Here is a 19,815-nt window from a genome sequence, read left to right as displayed (position 1 = left end):
TTGTATTTGTTATCCCTGGTGTATTTATTGTACACAGGATTAATCAGTAATGATAATCATATTTTCAGTTTCCTTTGAAATTTAACAAGGAAAATGTTCTTGTATGGTTTAACATTTTATATTACCTAATAGAATTATTCAAAATATATTTGCCTTAAAATATTCTTTCTGAAGTGACTCCTGGTCATATTTCTATCTCTAATTCAAAAGTTATATTTTTGAGGGGCTGGGGTTATGGCTTTGGTAAAGCACTCACCTCGCACATGCAAGGCTCTGGGTTCTATCCTCAGCACCATATGTAAATAAATAAATAAAGTAAAGGTATTGTGTCCAACTACAACTATAAAAAAAAACATTTTAAAAAGTTTGATTGTATTTAAACGTTTTAAAGAAATCAAAAAATAAATGATAGGATAATAATGTTCGATTCTTTCTACTATGTACATGTTCGATTACATGACCAGTGTAACTGTACATCATGTACAACCAGAAAAATGAGAAGTTATACTCCATTTATGTATGATGAGTCAAAATGCATTCTACTGGGCTGGGATTGTAGCTCAGTGGTACAGTGCTTGCCTATAATGTGTGAGGCACTGGGTTTGATCCTTAGCACCACATATAAAAATAAATAAAGGGATTGTGTCCATCTACAACTAAAAATATTTTTTAAAAATGCTATTGTCATATATAATTAATTAGAACGAAATTTTTTAAAAGTATAAAAAAGTTGAAAAATAATCGAGGGCTGGGGATGTGGCTCAAGCGGTAGCGCGCTCGCCTGGCATGCGTGCGGCCCGGGTTCGATCCTCAGCACCACATACAAACAAAGATGTAGTGTCCGCCGAGAACTAAGAAAAAATTAATAAATGTTAAAATTCTCTCTCTCTCTCTCTCTGTCCCCCTCTCTCTCTCTCACTCTCTCTTTAAAAAAAAAGAAAAAAAAAGAAAAATAATCGAGTTTTTAATATACATAGTAAAAGAACATATTTGCCCAAAAGCTATTTAGTCAATACAAAGACTAAGAACTTTATACTTTTTCTTAAAGATTCCTTTGAGTAATGGAACTGATGTCACCGAGTATCGATTGGAGTGGGGAGGAGTTGAAGGAAGTATGCAGATGTGTTATTGTGGGCCTGGCCTCAGTTATGAATTAAAGGGACTTTCACCAGCAACTACCTATTATTGCAGAGTCCAGGTAAAGGTGATTGGTTCCTTGTCATGTACTCTGTCCAGAGTTCTCTCTGTTGTGAGCATTTTCATGGTTGTGTCTGTTAACTTGGAGGCTTTGTTACTTTGTAGGCTCTGAGTGTTGTGGGTGCAGGCCCTTTCAGTGAAGTAGTAGCCTGTGTGACTCCACCATCAGTTCCTGCCATTGTGACTTGTCTTCAAGAAATAAGTGATGATGACATAGAAAATCTCAATTATTCACCTTCTACATCCCTTGCAATAAGCTGGGAAAAGCCTTGTGACCATGGTTCAGAAATCCTTGCCTACAGCATAGACTTTGGAGATAAACAGCCCTTAACAGTGGGAAAGATTACAAGCTATATAATAGACAATTTGCAACCAGATACAACATACAGGTATACTCTAAAAGATGTTAATTTTTCCTAGACCAGAGAAACACTTTAACTAAAATGATCATAAACTAAAAATTTTTTTTCTTTTAATGTGGAACTTAGAATACGAATTCAAGCCTTGAATAGCCTCGGAGCTGGTCCTTTCAGCCATATGATAAAATTAAAAACTAAGCCCCTCCCTCCTGACCCACCTCGTCTGGAATGTGTTGCCTTTAACCACCAGAACCTTAAGCTGAAATGGGGAGATGGTACCCCAAAGACACTGTCAACAGATTCTATCCAGTATCACCTTCAGATGGAGGATAAGAATGGAAGGTAGGTTGTTTACTTGCTTTTTTATATAGTTTTAATAGGTTTTAAGTATATATAAATTTTATAAATTATAGAAGTAAAATAAGTTTGCAAAAATAGTTGCAGTTATCATGAGAAATGATCTTTAAGTGTACTGGGTTCAGAATATCAGAAGACACTGTTTACAATTTGAGTGGAATGCTAAAGGAAAAAAATTAAGTGGGCTATTCTTTGGATCTCTTCTCCATCCCATTTACTCTCTTTTTTTTTAAAAAAAAAAAAAAGAGAGTGAGCGAGGAGAGAGAGAGAGAGAGACAGAGAGAGAGAGAGAATTTTTTTAATATTTATTTTTTAGTTCTCGGCGGACACAACATCTTTGTTGGTATGTGGTGCTGAGGATCAAACCCGGGCCGCACGCATGCCAGGCGAGCGCGCTACCACTTGAGCCACATCCCCAGCCCCCCCCATTTACTCTCTTCATAAAATGTAATCTTGGCTACAAAATAATTCTAAAGTGTTTATTTTCTGCAGGGCTTAATTTCACTATTTCTGTATACCATTCCATATATACTGCCCAGCTAAACCCTGCATTTCAGTTACAGTGTTATTGAAACTATTCAAATATAACTATTCAAATATAACTCTTCAAATGCCTATTTAGGGCTGTTTGTTCATGTTTAATCCCATACAAATAATGTCATATACCTCCACAGCTATTATAATATTTTAAGACTTTTAAATTTTGGTTTTTTACTTTTTACTCTAATTTATTAGAATTTTGTCTCTTTTTGGTACTGGGGATTGAACCCAGGGGTTCTCTATCATTGAGCTACATCCCCAGCTCTTTTTAAATATATTTTATTTAGAGACAGGGTCTCACTAAGTTGCTTAGAGCCTCACTGAATTGCTGAGGCTGGCTTTGAACTTGCAGTCCTCCTGCTTCAACCTCTCAAGCCACTGGGATTACAGGCATGCGCCACCATGCCCAGTTTATCTGAAGCATTTTATCTGAAATTTTTCATTTTTTTAAAAGGTTATTAACTTTAATCTTACTGGTTTAAGTACTACAAAAGAAAAAAAGCAAACACTTACATTTTGCTCTAAAAGCAAAGTGCTAAAATTTAGAAAAAGAATTGAGACAAAGATAGAAAAATGAAGCATATGTAAACTGTGGTTTAAAAGCTGGCAGTATGGCAATGTAGCTAATTTGTTGATTTGGCAAGATGAATGTCCAGTCATGAAACTAGACATTCTAAGTTCCACATTAAACAAGAAGAAAAAATGCCAATGCTCTTTAAAAAAAAAAAAAGCAAAGCTTATCTAATAATTGTTTCTTGGAAATACTGTTACTTCAGGTCATTAAATATTTCTTCATTTTTTTAACTTGACTACAGTTCATACCGTTAGCACTATAAGAGCATTCATTATTTGTTCCCAAAAAAATTTATAAATAGCCAATCAAAAATACTGGAAGGGGCTGGGCATGTGGCTCAAGTGGTAGCGCGCTCGCCTGGCATGTGTGCGGCCCGGGTTCGATCCTCAGCACCACATACCAACAAAGATGTTGTGTCCGCCGAGAACTAAAAAAAAAATAAATATTAAAAAAAAAAAATTCTCTCTCTCTCTCTCCTCTCTCACTCTCTCTTTAAAAAAAAAAAAAATACTGGGAAACACTTAGCTAGCTTATAGATAAAATATTAGAATATATAATATTAAACTTCCATCACACAGTTCAAGTGTATAATTTATTTGAAATTTCATATTTTCTCAATACTGTTGTAAATTTCCAGAAAACGTGCATCGGCTAAAATTTTGCCTAGAAATTAAGAGTTCTGTTTCCCAGTTAAAGGCAAGAAATACAAAAATAGAAACCTACTGTGTAAATATATATTAGAAGACTACAATCAGAAGCAAAGCCATGGTTACCAGAAGCCTAAGGAAAACCCAACTTAGAATGGTTGGACAATGCTGGGCACGGTGGTACACGCTGGTAATCCCAGCCACTCAGGAGGCTAAGGCAGGAGGATCACAAATTCAGGCCACCCTCATCAATTTAGGGAGGCCCCAAGTAACTTAGCAAGACCCCGTCTCAAAATACAAAATAAAAAGGGTTCAGGCTCAGTGACAGGAGTGCTTGCATGTGTGGGGCACTGGGTTCAATCCTTAGCACCACATAAAAATGAACAAATAAAATAAAGGCATTCTGTCCATCTACAACTACCCCCAAAAAATTTTTGTTTTAATCCTTTAAAAAAAAGCGGGGGAACAGAAGCAGGGGGTGGGGGCAGGGGGGAATGGCTGGGAATGTGGCTCAGCGGTTAAGCACCCCTGGATTCAATCCCCAGTACCAAAAAAAAGAATAGTTGGACACGAAATTCAGTAAGATTTTCAGGATACCAAGTCGAATTGGGAATCTTATCATATCTGTGATTTTCATCATCTAATGATGAAAAACAAAAAGATAGATGTAATTTTGTAATTTTGAAATTTTTGTAATTTCATAATTTTGAAAACATTTTTTATAAATAGTCTAAGGTTTATTTAATACAGAGTTATTTCTATTTTAGGTTTGTATCCTTGTACAGAGGACCATGTCATACATATAAAGTACAAAGACTTAATGAGTCAACATCGTATAAATTCTGTATTCAAGCTTGTAATGAAGCTGGGGAAGGCCCCTTCTCCCAAGAATATATTTTCACTACTCCAAAATCTGTCCCAGCTGCCTTGAAAGGTAAGTTATACATCTTGCAGTTCTTTTCTTTAATAATAAATCAATTTTACATTTTAATAAAGTGTTTTGTTTACTTTCATTAAAACTTAGTACCGAATATATGTCCAACACAGACAAGCCTACCTACTGGGAGTTTCCTTAAGTAATAAAAGCTATTTTATCTGGCATGTTAATACTCAGACAAGTATTGGGTTTGTCAGTGGTCATTTTAACAATTGAAAATGCAAAATTGAATAGATAGGCTACTTTTCTAATCGGATCATTTGCTGTTTCTGCTATTGTTAAAGGAAAAAAGCATAAAATCTGATTATTTATGTTTTAAATCATTTTTTTTTATTCATTCAGATTCATTCAGGGGGAGAGCCAAGTCTTCTGCTAAGTAAAACAAATTTTTACTTGCTTAACTTGGATTTTTCAATCATATTTATACACAAACATGAAGTACTTTTTTAAAATGAGCCTTGTAAGGATTGCACTTTGTGCATTTAACCAAAATGCTTAAGATCTTTGAACTCCAAGGACTCATCACAAAGACTTCTAGGATAATATCCTGGATCAAGAGCTTGAATGGCTCATTTGTTAAGCAGATCTAGAATTTGTGGGACTCTTCTTGAATAGTCTTTCTAATAATGTTGATGAGTTTCACTGAGAACATTATTCTGTTCCCTCATCCAGTTTAGTGTCTCTTGGCCTTAAGAATATTGTTGATTTATAGCCAAGTTTGGTGGTGCATGCCTATAATCCCAGCAACTCAGGAGGCTAAGGCACAAGGATTGCAAGTTCAAGGCCAACCTCAGCAATCTAGCAAGATCCTGCCTCAAAATAAGTGTATAAAAAGGGCTGGGGGTATAGTTCAGTGGTAAAGCACCCCTGGTTTAAAACTGCAGTACCACAAAAAAGAAAAAAAGATTATTGATTTTCTTAACTTCTTTGTATGCAGATATCAAAAATTCACTGATATTTAAGTTTATTAAGTTTTATAGGTTTGTTTATGTTTACAAAAGCAAGTATGGTGTATGAAGTTAAAAACCTAACCGAGCAGCATATCTTATATTTCTTCCCTCTAGCCCCCAAAATAGAGAAATTAAATGATCACATTTGTGAAATTACATGGGAATGTTTACAGCCAATGAAAGGTGATCCAGTTATTTACAGTCTTCAAGTTATGATGGGAAAAGATTCAGATTTCAAACAGGTATGTGCCAAGATGTAATTTTATGGTTATCTACTTTATCTTTCTTTCATTTTTCAGTATTTTCAGTACAAGATTTGACCATCTTTACCATTTTGATTTAGAAACACTGTTCAATATAGAATATGTTCCAGAGATCTTAGGATTCAAAATATTTGGGGCATGAACTACACTAACACAGATTATTTTCACTTGAAAATTATTCATTAAACTCTATGCTAGGCAGTCAATATATAACACTGAACAAAAAGTATTTAGTCCATGGAGTTTACATTCTTTTAGAAAAAGACATATTAAAGGCAAATAAACACATCTGTATATAGTATGACAGTTCTAAGTGCATTGGAGAGAAAATTAAATGGGGTTAAAAAAAAAATTGTACCAGAGGGAAAAGGACCCAAGGGAAGTGATAAGACTGCTTCTTAGAACATTTTTTTCCTCTTGAGATAGGAACATGTATGTTAAATTTGAACAATAAGAAGGCCAATATGAGTGAGACAGAGGGAACCCTAGAGAGACTTGTTGATGAAGTATGGTAGCAGCTAACAATTTTGCTGCTGCTAGAGAATAAAGACTTACCAATACTTGGCCTCCTCAGCTACACATTTCTTTCTTGAGCCTTACTGAAGCCACATTTAAGAATTCGGGGTTCCCCCTAAGCATATTCAATCTCTAGAGTCAGTTAAATGACATTACTTTTGGAAAAAAACATTAAGAGAGCCAATGTGATATGAAGATAAGAATGTCATATAAGACATTAAAAGGTATACTACTATACTTAACTGCTTGTGATTTCAGAAGCCAGTGGAGTATTTTGACCAGAATAGTCATATAATCTGACACAGGTCATTTTGGTTACAGTGTTGAAACACTGGACAGAGGGGCAAAAGCAAAGAGACCAATAAGGAGGCTTTTACAATAATAGTAATAATCACAAATATTATATAATGCTTAAATATAACAATAAAACAATTGTTATGGAAATCCAAAGGAAGTATCACCACCTTAGCAGAGAAATTTCAAAGATAGCTTCCTGGTAAAGAGTGAGTTATGGTCAGGTAGAGTGGAGAGTGGTCAGTGTTTATTATAAATATATGACTCACCTACTGGGGCTGTAGCTTAGTGGCAGAGTACTTGCCTAGCATGTGTGGGTGAGGCACTGAGTTCAATCCTTAGCACCACATAAAAATAAATAAAGGCATCCTTCCACCTACAACTACAAAAAAAAATTAAGTTATTTAAAATATAGAGAGAGAGGTGTGTGTGTGTGTATACACACACACACACACACACACACATATATGACTCAGAAAATATCTGTAAGCATTTCATCCTAATTTCCTTCTTCCTGTCAATCTTCTTTATTTTTGAAGACTCAATCTGGGTTGTTTTAATTGTACTGTATCTTACATTTTCTTTTCCCACTAGAAAATCAGTCATCTGTTTTATTCCATCCTTGTGCTATTCTAATTATTGATAGAATTTTTAATATATATTTTTCTTTCAAGTTGTGTTAAATATAGACATGTGACAAATAACTAAAATTTCAAAAGATCCAAAGAGATTAAATTTAGCACATGATTGTTTTTCTTTATTAAGCCATCTGCAAATTTACACAATAATTAGATTTGAAATGTAATTTGTAGATAAGCAGGTTTCCTTCCAAGGAGGAAGCAAAATTAATATTAAAGAAAATATAATTGTATTAGCGTGTTTAAAGGAAATAGGGACCCCACTTTTGAGTAGTATATGATTTTTAATAAGTTAATGTCACTACATGAAACACCACTGCTAGTTCTAATATAACTTCAAAATTAAATTAACCCTTTTATCACTTATACTTATTTTAGATTATACATGGTAAAACTTAAAATTATGACATCTTTAGAACTTCATTCTATAGATGCTCATCTGAATCTCTTAAAAAGTTATAAAATTCTACAACTTACAAATTGTATTCCAAAAGTTTGAAGGCCTTTTAAGAAGTCAATTTCTTTCATAGAATTTAGCTTTTTATTTATAATTTATTTGACATTCAACACACATTATGTAAAGAGAATTATAGGGATACTATATTAACTATTCTAATTTTAAGAAAATTGTTTAGATTCTAGCAAGCAAGCAGAAATTATACAATGATAACATTTTACATAACTATAAAAGGTCATAAATATAAAACTTTTTTATAAAGAAGAACGATTAATTTCAGCTGGACTTTGGAATATTTCCAAAAGGAGTGTCATATAACTAATACTTCAGGGGCTAGAGTACTTAACAGGGAACCGTGAACTCTCAAGTGTGACTTCAGCAAGGTTCAAGAATGGAATATGTTGTGGAAAAGCCAGGTATGGGTGGGTCTTCATTCTTTAGCAGTAGGAATTGTTGATATATTTAAGAAGGAGAAATTAGCCTGGCAGCAAGTATCTATGAGCCAAGTATTAGGAACAAATTGATTGCTTTACTTTCTTACTTTTCTTTATTCATTTTTCATCAATGGCTTTCTCCAAACTTTTGGTGTTGTCTTGCCCTGTGCCTCTCAATAGCACTTGATATGGAGTTGCCCTCGTTCTCTAAAGTCTCTATTCTTACCTTCCTCTCTAACATACATGCTAACTCCCTCGATAGATAGCTGACCTTACTAGGTATTAGGAGAAACATACTTTATTTGGGAAAGTTATCTGTCAAATGTCTACTGACTCTTGAAGCCTCTCATAAGTGTATACATTTTTAAAAACAAATGCTTTCTAACCAAAAATCGCATTTTAGATGGTATAACAAAGTGGTGTGGAAAATTTGGAGGGCAGTTAAGCCACTTTCAAAGCAGATCAACCCCCTGGGAGTTTTCCAAGTACCAGGAAAACTCAGAATTGGCTTTTGAGAAATTAAGTGTAAATCCTCTCAGGGAAAAAAACCTGAAGGTAGGTGGACTTTATTGGTCCAACAGCTGAATGAAATCATCTGGAACTTGGTTTCTCTCACTGCCTTCAGAGTCTTCACCTAGCAGTAGAGAATTTGACTCATTCACTTAAAGAAAGCACTTAGATTTCAAAGACCAATGACTGTGCTAGGGCTTAACCAAGCAGAGCCTACCCTCAAAGCTAAGAGTGAGGCCAGCCTCTCCTAATACATGGACTGGGTAGTGGAGAGGGTTTGACACCTCATCTAAAAATTAGAGCACTTGTGGTAGTGGCAGATAAGGGGGCTAAACAGAAACAGTACCAACAGGCCTTACAGATAGAATCATCTAGGAAATTATTTATTTTGATGGATCTGTTTGCTGAATTATAGAGGCTGCTGAGATCTGTAAGTCTGGGGCTGAGGAAAGCAAGTGGTATAGTTGAAGTCTAAACCCTAACTCCAAAGAACCAGAAGTGCCAGTGGTTCAAGTCTGTGAGGATCCAAAGGCCCAAGGATTGTGGACATCAGAGTCCCAAGAACAGGACAAAATGGTGTTCCAGCTAAGCAGAGAAAACTTGCCCTTCCTCTGCCTTTTTGTTCTATTCAAAGATTCAATGATGCCAAACACCTTGGTGGGGATTATCTTCTTTACTCACTGAGCCAATTCATAGCCTAATCTATTCCAGAAAGGCCCTCACAGACATACTTTGCTGCAGTGTTTTACCTACTATCTGGGCATCCCCTTAGCCCAGTCAACACATACCATCATAGTAGGAACAATTGCTGAGACAGTGGATTCATATAGAATCTACTTCCTTTCATAAGCTTCTGAATTCAGATTCTCAAGACCTGGGTCCTCAGTGTGCCTTCCAGACCTAATGAACCCAAATATCTGAGGATAGGGCCCACAATTCTATAGGGTTTTTTGTTTTCTTTATTTTTCATTTGTTCTTTTCAGGTATACATGACAGTAGAGGGTATTTTGACATATCATATAGACATGGAATATAACTTGCCGTTCTTGTGGTTGTACATGATGTGGAGTAAGACTGGTCATGTATTCATATGAACTGTCTTTTCTATTCCCATCACTTTTCCTTTCCCTTCATTCCCCTTTGTCTAATCGAGTGCACAGTTCTGTTTTATTTTGTTTTAAAGTTCCAAATGATTCCTATGAATAAAAATTTTTAGAAATCACGCATAGTAAATTTAATAACTGCTCATAAAATTCCACCTATAACTCCCTTATCAGTAATAAAGTAGATAGAAGATAGATGAGCTGCTAGTTATTTATCTATATTTAGTTGTTATTGAGGGGCTTTACTGTTCTCAATGTATTGCTCATTATCAAATACATGATATGTTAAGGAATGACTTGAGTTGTTTGTACTCAATTCAAAAATAGTGTATTGCTAAAATTATTGTATTTAACTATAATATTTATTGTGCATATGATTCACTGCAAAACCAGATTATGGTTATATAATACACACAAGAAGTAGTGATAGTTAAAATCTATTCCTTTGTTTAAAAAAAAAAAAACTGCCTCAAAAGTTGATACCTTTGAATGTACACTTGTCCTCAGAAATAACTATTTTGAATTTTAGTAGGAGTACTTGATAAATGAAGTGTATCTAGCCAACCAAATGGGTTTTGAGAATGTAGAGATAAAATCAGATAAGATACCAGATTCATTTTTCTTGATCATAATTCTCCAATTGTTATTTTCTCCATGGTTCAAAATATTCATAATACTAAATTAAGGACAGATATCAATTTATGAAACTTTAAATTTCTTTGAAGGTTTCCTTGTAAAGTCCTGTTGCAGTTGGCATACTGTTTCAAATCTCTTGGCTAACTAGACACATAAAAACTTCACAAGCTTACATTTTTAATCTGCAGTTCCCTATTAAAATGCAAAGTTAAAATAGTAATCTCTTACCTGATATTCTCTTAACTGTAAATCTATATTGATATTTGCCTATCTATGAATAGATAATTCATTTGTAGCAAATATAAAGGGCTATTTTGTTTAAATAATATGTAATTTTATCTGAATAGTAGCAATGACCAAAATAATTTCAAGTATCTATAAGATGTCCCCCTTCAGATCCTTCCAACATTTGAAACATAAAACTGAGAAAATTTTATATCATCATCTTTCCAACTTCTTCCTAACTTCATTAGTATCATGGGCATCAAGATCATCTTGGTCCTGGGGCTGCAGTTGTAGCTCAGTGGGTAGAGCACATGCTTAGCATGTGTGAGGCACCAGGTTCCATCCCCAGCACCACATAAAAATAAATAAAGGTGTTGTATCCATCTACAACTATTTTTTAAAAAGATTCCAGTAAATTTTTTATCTTTCCTACCAGCTCTTTCAAAAGTCATTTCTAGGTTCATAAAAAAAAAAAAAAAATACATCAGTAGCACATGCCTGTAATCCCAGTTAATGAGAAGACTGAGGCAGGAGGAAGGCAAGTTTGAGACTAACCTAAACAACTTAGCAAGACCCTTCCTCAAAATAAAAAATTAAAAGGGCTGGGGATGTGGCTCTGTGTTAAAGCACCCCTGGGTTCTATCCCCAGTACCAGAAAAGGGAGACTACATCAGGACCTCATAGCTTTATTCAACAAGAGTGTCCTGTCCACTTCCCTTTAGTCCCTCATACAACATGATCAGGATTCCTTTAATACTACTTAATGTGATACCCTAAAATAGCCCCTTTTATGTTAAATCTACCTAAATTTCTAAACTAGAAAAATTAAATGTATTCCTCCTCTCTCTGACAGATCTCTGAACTTTTTTTTTTTTTAATGAGGTACTAGATATCAGGACCTTGTATATGCTAGACAAATGCTTAACTACTGAACCACCTCCCCAGCCAGATGTCTTTGCCAGATCTCCTCTTCTTTTGTCATGTTCATGCCATTTGTTGACAGTTTTTTCCCCTAACCATACATTGTCATGCTCATTTGGAGACATGGAAAATAAAGCTTAATAAGGAAAATAAAGCTTAAAGACAAAAATTAAAATCACTTTTTATATTCATAAAAAATACATTTTTTAATTTTTACCAAGTTGGCTTTATCATATGTGTAAATTTTTAATACTGATTTCTAATACAAAATTATTTATTTTTTAATTTTTTTTTAGTTGTTGATGGACCTTTATTTTATTTATTTATATACAGTGCTGAGAATCAAACCCGGTGCCTTACACATGCTAGGCAAGCACTCTACCACTGAGCCACAACCTCAGCCCAAAATCATTTAATTTATTACCATCTCTCATATATGGATCAGTTTTACATTCCTACTCCCTGAGATGTTCATCTGTGTTCTCCAAACTAATGTATAAAAACTATTTTCTGTAAGATTTATCTTAGGATGAATAAAAGTTCCTTTATCTATGTTAAAGTTAATAATTCACAGAGGCCTTTTATTAAGTACCTACTGGATTCTGGAGACACAAAAAATGAAGCAAGAGATTTTCTTCAGGAGCAGGCCCGTATGCTAAAAGTGCTTAAAAGAATGCTAGCTCAGGTATTGGTTGATCTAATTTGTAGCCCAACAGCTAGTGGGAGCAAGCCAATTGGGGAATGATTCCACCCTGTGAGCCTTGGTTTTCTCATTAATAGAGTGAGAAGAGGGACTCGTTAATGAGAACAGTTACCTTCACATTTGAATGCTCTTCTTATGCTATTAGCTCATCTCATCCTCATAATTACCATACAAGTTAAGTACTGTTATGCCTATTGTACTGAGGTAATTGATCTAAATTTACTGGAGTGGGAGGTGGTGGAACAGAGCTTGGACCACTGGGTGACCAATTCCATCTTCCTGTTGAGTAGCACACTTCCTTAAAAATCCATGCAACTCTTGTTTTCTCTCTCTTTCTGCTCCCCTTCCTCCCTCCCTCCACCCTGAGACATGGTAGAGGAGCCTTTGAAGTTTATAGTGATTTACCACAGGTACCTATAGAAAATTCCTGTTGTTTCATTCAACTGATGTGTTTAAATTTTTATAGAAAGTTACTAGTTAGCCGAAAGTGGGGGTGAGGGGGAGACAAGATTATAGTCTTTCTCCCTCACATGGAATGAAGTCACCAAAAATGACTTCCTGCATGTGAGGAAAGCTGGGAAGTGCCTGAGAGCTGGCTGACTTGCTTGTTCTCTTGCCGTTTTAGGGCACATCTTCACTCCTTAACTGGTTTGTAAGCTGTGAGGCTAGGTCTTTCATCCTCACTTGTCAAATTTCTCCTGCCCTTATCCAGCAGACAGATAAGTACTTTAATGGATAGGGTGTTCAGGGGTTTTTTGTGTTTTGTTTTATTTTGTGTGTGCTTTGTTAGTTTGGTACTGGGGATTGAACCCAGGAGCAATTTACCACTGAGCTGCATTCCTAGTACTTTTTATTTATTGTTTTGAGACAGGGTCTTGGCAAATTAGCAAGACCCTGTCTCCAAGTATAAAAATAGAACCGAGTACATGGTTCAGTGGTAAAGTGCCCCTGGGTTCAATCCCCAGTATTGCGGAAAATAAAGTCGATGATATTTTACTAGCTTTCGTGTTAAAATATAATTCTAAAACTAGTCATTGTTAACACATTTTCTGACTAGACTCTACACACGATTCTTCCTTTTAATCTTTCATTGACAGATTTACAAAGGTCCGGACTCTTCCTTCCGGTATTCCAGCCTCCAACTGAACTGTGAATATCGCTTCAGAGTGTGTGCCATTCGCCAGTGCCAAGATCCTTTGGGGCACCAGGACCTAGTCGGTCCCTACAGCACCACAGTGCTCTTCATCTCTCAGAGGACAGAACCGCCAGCCAGCACCAATAGAGACACTGTGGAAAGCACCCGGACCCGGCGCACGCTAAGTGACGAGCAGTGTGCTGCTGTCATCCTTGTGCTGTTTGCTTTTTTTTCCATTTTGATTGCCTTTATCATTCAGTACTTTGTAATCAAGTGAAAATATAACTTTATTTTAACACTGTATTACATTTTATTTTGTCATGTACTAAAATTATTTCCATAACGCTTTTACAAAAACGATGGCATTTAGCACTGGCATTGAGACTATAGCACATCATTTTTTGCCATTTTCAGTGCTCATATTGTTAGGTAGAGGCTGGCACTTTATTAGAATGCAAGCCACAGAAATATCAATTTTGGGGAGGGTTTTTTGGTTGGTACTTTTGACTTTCTCTCTCTCTCTCTCTCTCTCTCTCTCTCTCTCTCTCTCTCTCTCTCTCTCTCTCTCTGACATGCCTTCTTGTAGAACAAACTTTCTAAGAGACAACAATTTATAATTGATAATTTTGACCAGTCACCATGAGTGAAACAGTGATGACCTGATAAAGATTATTACCAAGTGAAAATTCAGAATGACTAGAATTTACACTAATGTGCTATATAAAAATGTTAAAGTCTGATGCTGTGAAAGCAATCTAGTGCTATATTTCTACCTCCTCATTTGTCTTAATTATTTGGTAAGTGGGATTATGATGAATAACTGGAGGGGCTTAGCAAAAACTGGATGAAAGACCATGTGTGAAAAAGAACCTTCTTGTTTGATAAATGTGGAGTTCTTCATTACAAGTATATATTCATGGATTCACAGATAAGTCAAAGAAAGCACAGGCAGTTTACTTGGCCTAAAAATATTTCAATGTTTACTCCAAAAGTACCTCTTTGGGTCTTGAGAACATGGAAAAACAGAGACTTTTAGATAGTAACTTTTTTAAAAAATCATCATAAAAACCAACTCTGAATTTCAAACCTACTTGGCTTGTTTTGTGAGCCTTTGGACTATATGTATGTTTGTAAGGGCACACACATACATATATGACATATATATAAACTATACATACCTAGTGTAGGAATACATACATACACACATCTACTCCACCTCTCTGGTATAGGCTAATTTTGAAGAACTCCCATAAACTTTGCTGCTTCTCCTATAACTACTGCCATCACCATCAAAATTCATAATCAAACCTAACCTTTTTTGTTTGGGGCACCAAATCTGAAGACAAATTAATTTGCACCAGTAAACTTCAAGCTGCTTTCTTTCTTGAAAAACTAATGTTTAATGTGTAATGTCTGTTCAGATACTGTTCCAAATTGTTGATTGCATGTGGTTAATGTTGCATTAGAGCACTTTGCAATTGCATAATTCATTAATGTTTTGTGAGCTTGCATTTGTAAGTTATTGGATGATCAGATTGAATCTTGTCGAGTATCACATTGTACATCTTGCTTAGATGTTGACAACTGCCAGTAATAATACAGTTTGTAATGAAACTATCTAAAATTCTTGTTTTATCACATCTGTTATCTGTAAAACACCTGTAACTAGCTTTTTAATTTATTATTTGAATTTTAGGATAGTGAATCACTAATTTTTAGTTGCTGAAGTTAGCATTTTAGTGATAACTAAGCACTTCTGTCAGTCTTGAAAAAAGGAATATATGTTTTGTGCTTTGAAGATCTCTGAAGAATTTCCCTTAATAGAATGGGCATGTATTGTAATTGTTTTATGTCAAATGATCTGTGCTGTAGGAAAAAAAAAAAAAAACATTAACCTTTGTTCAAAAAAGAAACGGATAAACTTGGCCTTTCCGAGTGGTAAGAATGATCTGTCACTATAATATACTGTATGTTTACATTTTATTTAATCTCTTTATGTATAGGGTGATAACCTTCCCCCAAAACAACAGCGATTTCGATTGTTTTCTAGAAACTTATTCTTTAAAGTGCCACATTTGGCAGTACAAATGAGTTTGAGTGTAAGAGCCCAGAGATTTCTATATAGTTGAATGTCTAAAATGGTAAAATGTGCCACTGTGACAAGTTACAGTGGCTTATGTTTTTCATAGTAATTCAAATGAACTCCTATTTTTGATAGTAAATGTCATTTAATAGTGTACTTGCCATTTGAGCCTCACTGCAAAATTAGTGCAGAGGAGAAAACAATTTTTAATGTAATCTTGATTTTACCTCATATACTGTACATTCCAAAACTCTAAACTTTTTAAAGGTTATAGATACACTACCAAACATATCACCTTAAAATTGTACAAGATTAAACTTCATAAAAATGGTAAAATATAATCTCATAAGAATACATAAACTGTGTAGCAAAAGTATCTTTAAAATCCATGGAAAATAAAAGTTGTATCATTCTTTTTTGAGATATGTTTATTGTATTCATATACATTTAATTACTTGCTACCTATTTGAGAAAATAAAATAAGGCTTTCCCTCTTCTAGTAGGCTTAAAACAGTTTTCCCAGCCCTATTCAAATCTTAAACATGAATGAAATTAGAAATTTTATCCCAGCAACTTGATTTTATGCAATTCATTATCTTAATTGCTTTACATATATAAAGAATAAAATAAGTCTGAAGTAAATGAGCTTTGGAAAATAAAAGCCTGGGGTAAATGGCACATGCCTTTAGTCCCAGCTACATGAGAGTATCATTTCAGCCTGGAAGCTGGAGGCCAGTCTGGGCAGCATAGCAAGATCCCACCTCTAAATAAGTTTACCCATTGGGAAGAAAATCTCTGACCTCCTCTTTTCTGCATTCCTCACCTGTTTTCTAGTACCATTCTCCCAATCCTAGGAGCCCATGACTTTCCTACTATCTGTATTGCTAGGTCTGCCTTCCCCCAAAAAATTCACCTTGTCCTCTCTCATCCCCTATTAAAATTTCCGTCCCATGGGTCACCTCTTGTACATTCCTTACTTTTAAAATCCAACTGGATCTCTGCCACAAGTGCAGATAATCACAATAAAGTTTAAAGTGTAAGGCTGGGGAAGCATCACTGCATAGAAACAATTAATGAGGAATCAGCCTTTAAGGGCTATGATACCCTGTCACCTGTGTTTGTTTCCATAGGTTGGATGTAAGAATTTTGCCCATCATGTTGAGCATTCCATGGGTTGGTTTCCAACACAAGCATCTTGTTTTTCATTATTATGGATAGGTATCTTTCTGCAGGAGAATCCATGTGTACAGAGGCTCAAGGAGGCAAACATACCTTTTATTTAATGTTTTTTATTTTTATAGTTGTTGATGGACCTTTATTGATTTATATGTGCTGAGAATTGAACCCAAGTGCCTCACACATGCTAGGCAAGCGTCTACCACTGAGCCAAAACCCCAGCCCACAGACTTTTAAAAAATAAATCAGAACAAGCAATGGTTCTTCAATGCAACCTCCACTATCATAAAAGGTGATGACGTGCCTCATTTTTTAATGTTGTTCTTAAATTCTGTTTTCAAATAATATTATGTACCTTCCAGTGTATTATGTACCTTCCAGGCATGGTGATACATGCCTATAATCCCACCAACTCAGGAGGCTGAGGTTGGAGGATTGCAAATTGGCTGGCCTCAGCAACATAGGGAGATCCTGTCCCAAAACTTAAAGAGCACCCCTGGGTTTGATCCCTAATACCACCAAAGGGGCCAGAGCCGTTATTCATCATTTTCTCCCCAGTGTTCTTTAAGAAGGAGAAACACCTCAGAGGAGAAAAAAAGTTAACAAACAAGATTTTAATTGTGGTCATCAAGTCCTCAATGTTTGGAGTTATGCCTTCAAATGTTTAGATGCTATAATGACTACTTTTCTATTTATTTCAAAATAAATAGTATGATTTTGCCATTTCTATTTACTATGGAAAAGTTGCCAAGAAAAAGATTTCAAAAAGGATGTTTTGAAGCTGATATTTTGAAGATGTGTGACTGATTCAAATCAAAGACTAGTATCTCCTGTTTTTTGGGTTGTTTTTTTTTTTTTTTCTTGTTGGTTTGGTTTTGGTTTTGGGGTTTTGTTGTGGTGGTAGTTGTTATTTTTTTATATTGGAGATTGAACCCAGGGGCACATTACCACTGAGCCACATCCCCAGCCTGATTTTATTTTTTATTTTGACACAGTCTGTAAGTTGCTTAGTGCCTCACTAAATTACTGAGGCTGGCCTCAAACTCAGAACAAGCAATCTCTAGGATTGCCTCAGCATCCCAATCTCTAGGATTACAGGCGTGAAACACTACCACTTAACGTGTCCTAGGCTTGGTGTTCAGGGCTTTAATTTGGTAATTTAATCTTCCCAGTGGTTCTGTTAAGTGGAAACCATATCACAGAGAAGTCAAGCTGTCTTCCAAAAGTTGAATAGCTAATAAATGCCGGAGCCAGGATTAAAGTCAAGTGATTGATCTAGTGTACCTACACTTCACCACTGTCCTCTACTGTCTGCCCGCAAAGCCCTCAATTGTAAGAAGGAAATCAGAGTTAATATTGACTTTGAACATCGCATTTATAAGAGTAATAAATACTACCTATATGCCAAGCATTGTGCGTAAACATTTCCTCATTTAAAATAACCCACAGCCCTCTAAGGACTAAACAGAAGAAAACTAGACAACAACTTGGCACAGGGTGTTGGACTTAAATGAGAAACACTCATTTCATCCTGTGATATTTTAATTCCCATGTTGAGTCCACTCTCAGCCCTGAATAAACCATCTTCTTAAATATTCATCTGACAGGGCTGAGGTTGTAGCTCAGTGGTAGAGCACTTGCCTAACAAAGGTGAGGCACTGGGTTCAATTCTCAGTACTGATATAAATAAGTAAAATAAAGGTCCATAGGCAACTAAAATATTTTTTTAATTCACCTGAGAATGAGGGTATCTTTATTGCTCCCAAATAAAACAAGCTGGTGTGTTCAAAAAAGAAATAGAGATACTGAATGGATGGATTTCAAAAATTATGCCCAAGAAGTCAGACACAGAAGGTTATATGTTATAGGAATCCATTTATATAAAATATTCAGAAGAGGGGGCTGGGGTTGTGGCTCAGTGGTAGAGTGCTTGCCTAGCACATGTGAGGCACTGAGTTCAAGCTTCAGCACCACTTAAAAATAAATAAAACAAAGGTGTTCTGTCCATCTATAACTAAAAGAAATTGGTGCAGCCAATCTGGAAAGTAGTATGGAGATTCCTTGGAAAACTTGGAATGGAACTACCGTTTGACTCAGCTATCCCACTCCTCTGTCTATACCCAAAGTACTTAAAAAAATCATACTTCAGGGACACAGCCACATCAATGTTTATAGCAGCACAATTCACAATAGCTCAGTTGTGGAAACAACCCAGATGCCCTTCAGTGGATGAATGGATAAAGAAACTGGTATATATACACAATGGAATATTACTCAGCATTAAAAGAATAAAATCATGGCATTTACAAGTAAATGGATGGAGTTAGAGAAGATAATGCTAAATGAAGTAAGCCAATCCCAAAAAACCAGAGGCTGAATGTTTTCTTTGATATGAGGATACCAACTCATAATGGTGATGAGGAGGGTGGAGCATGGGAGGAATGGAGGAACTTTAGATAGGGCAAAGGGGAGGGAGGGGGTAAGGGGGCAGGAAAGACGATGGAATAAGTTAGACATCATTACCCTAGGTACATGTATGCAGACATGAGTGGTGTGAAAATACTTTGTGTACAACCAGTGACTTGAAAAGTTGTGCTCTACATGTGTAATATGAAATGAATTGCATTTTGCCATCATATATAACAAATCAAAATAAATAATTTAATTTTAAAAACAGACATTAAGTGGGAATTTGGGGGGAAAATATGAAAGAAAATAAAGTATGTGTCCTGGCACTCTATTCTAAAAGACTCCTTACCAATATATTTTCATTTCATGTTTATGAAATGTATGTGAATAAAATGGGACTGATTTATATGAAAAAAAACATATCCAGAATAGATAAATCCAGAGACAGAAAGGAGGTTAGTGGTTGTTAGGGCTGGAGGGAGGAAGAAATGGGAAGTAACTGTTTCATCATATGGGGTTTTATTTGGGGGTGATGAAAGTGTTTTGGTGCCAGGCAAAGGTACTAATTGTACAACTTGTAAATGCACTAAACAGAACTGAATCATTAACTTTCGAATAGTTGATTTTACATTCATTCTGTGAATTTCACTTCAACTTTTTTTCCCCCACATTTTACCCCAACTTTTTAAAAAGACAAAAGACAAAATAAACATAAGATTAGAAAATCCTTCCAGGTGCAGTGGCACATACC

General features: G+C 35.4%; 1 protein-coding gene across 2 annotated transcripts in view; it reads left to right on the top strand.

Moving 5' to 3' along the window:
• Fndc3a (fibronectin type III domain containing 3A) overlaps nt 1-15,154 on the top strand; it is a 161,204-nt gene extending 146,050 nt beyond the window's left edge. For both annotated transcript variants that reach the window (XM_026393672.2, XM_026393673.2), the window contains 6 exons: nt 1,049-1,198; nt 1,303-1,586; nt 1,686-1,898; nt 4,442-4,608; nt 5,676-5,803; nt 13,359-15,154. In XM_026393672.2, the coding sequence (XP_026249457.1) occupies nt 1,049-1,198; nt 1,303-1,586; nt 1,686-1,898; nt 4,442-4,608; nt 5,676-5,803; nt 13,359-13,673 (1,257 nt within the window). In that variant the 3' untranslated portion in view covers nt 13,674-15,154. The remainder of the gene's footprint in view (nt 1-1,048; nt 1,199-1,302; nt 1,587-1,685; nt 1,899-4,441; nt 4,609-5,675; nt 5,804-13,358) is intronic.
• The last annotated feature ends 4,661 nt before the right edge of the window (nt 15,155-19,815 follow it).

The sequence above is a fragment of the Urocitellus parryii genome, chromosome 2 (genome assembly GCF_045843805.1).
Source record: "Urocitellus parryii isolate mUroPar1 chromosome 2, mUroPar1.hap1, whole genome shotgun sequence".
NCBI classification, from domain to species: Eukaryota; Metazoa; Chordata; class Mammalia; order Rodentia; family Sciuridae; genus Urocitellus; species Urocitellus parryii.
This window is presented reverse-complemented; position numbering and strand designations above follow the sequence as displayed.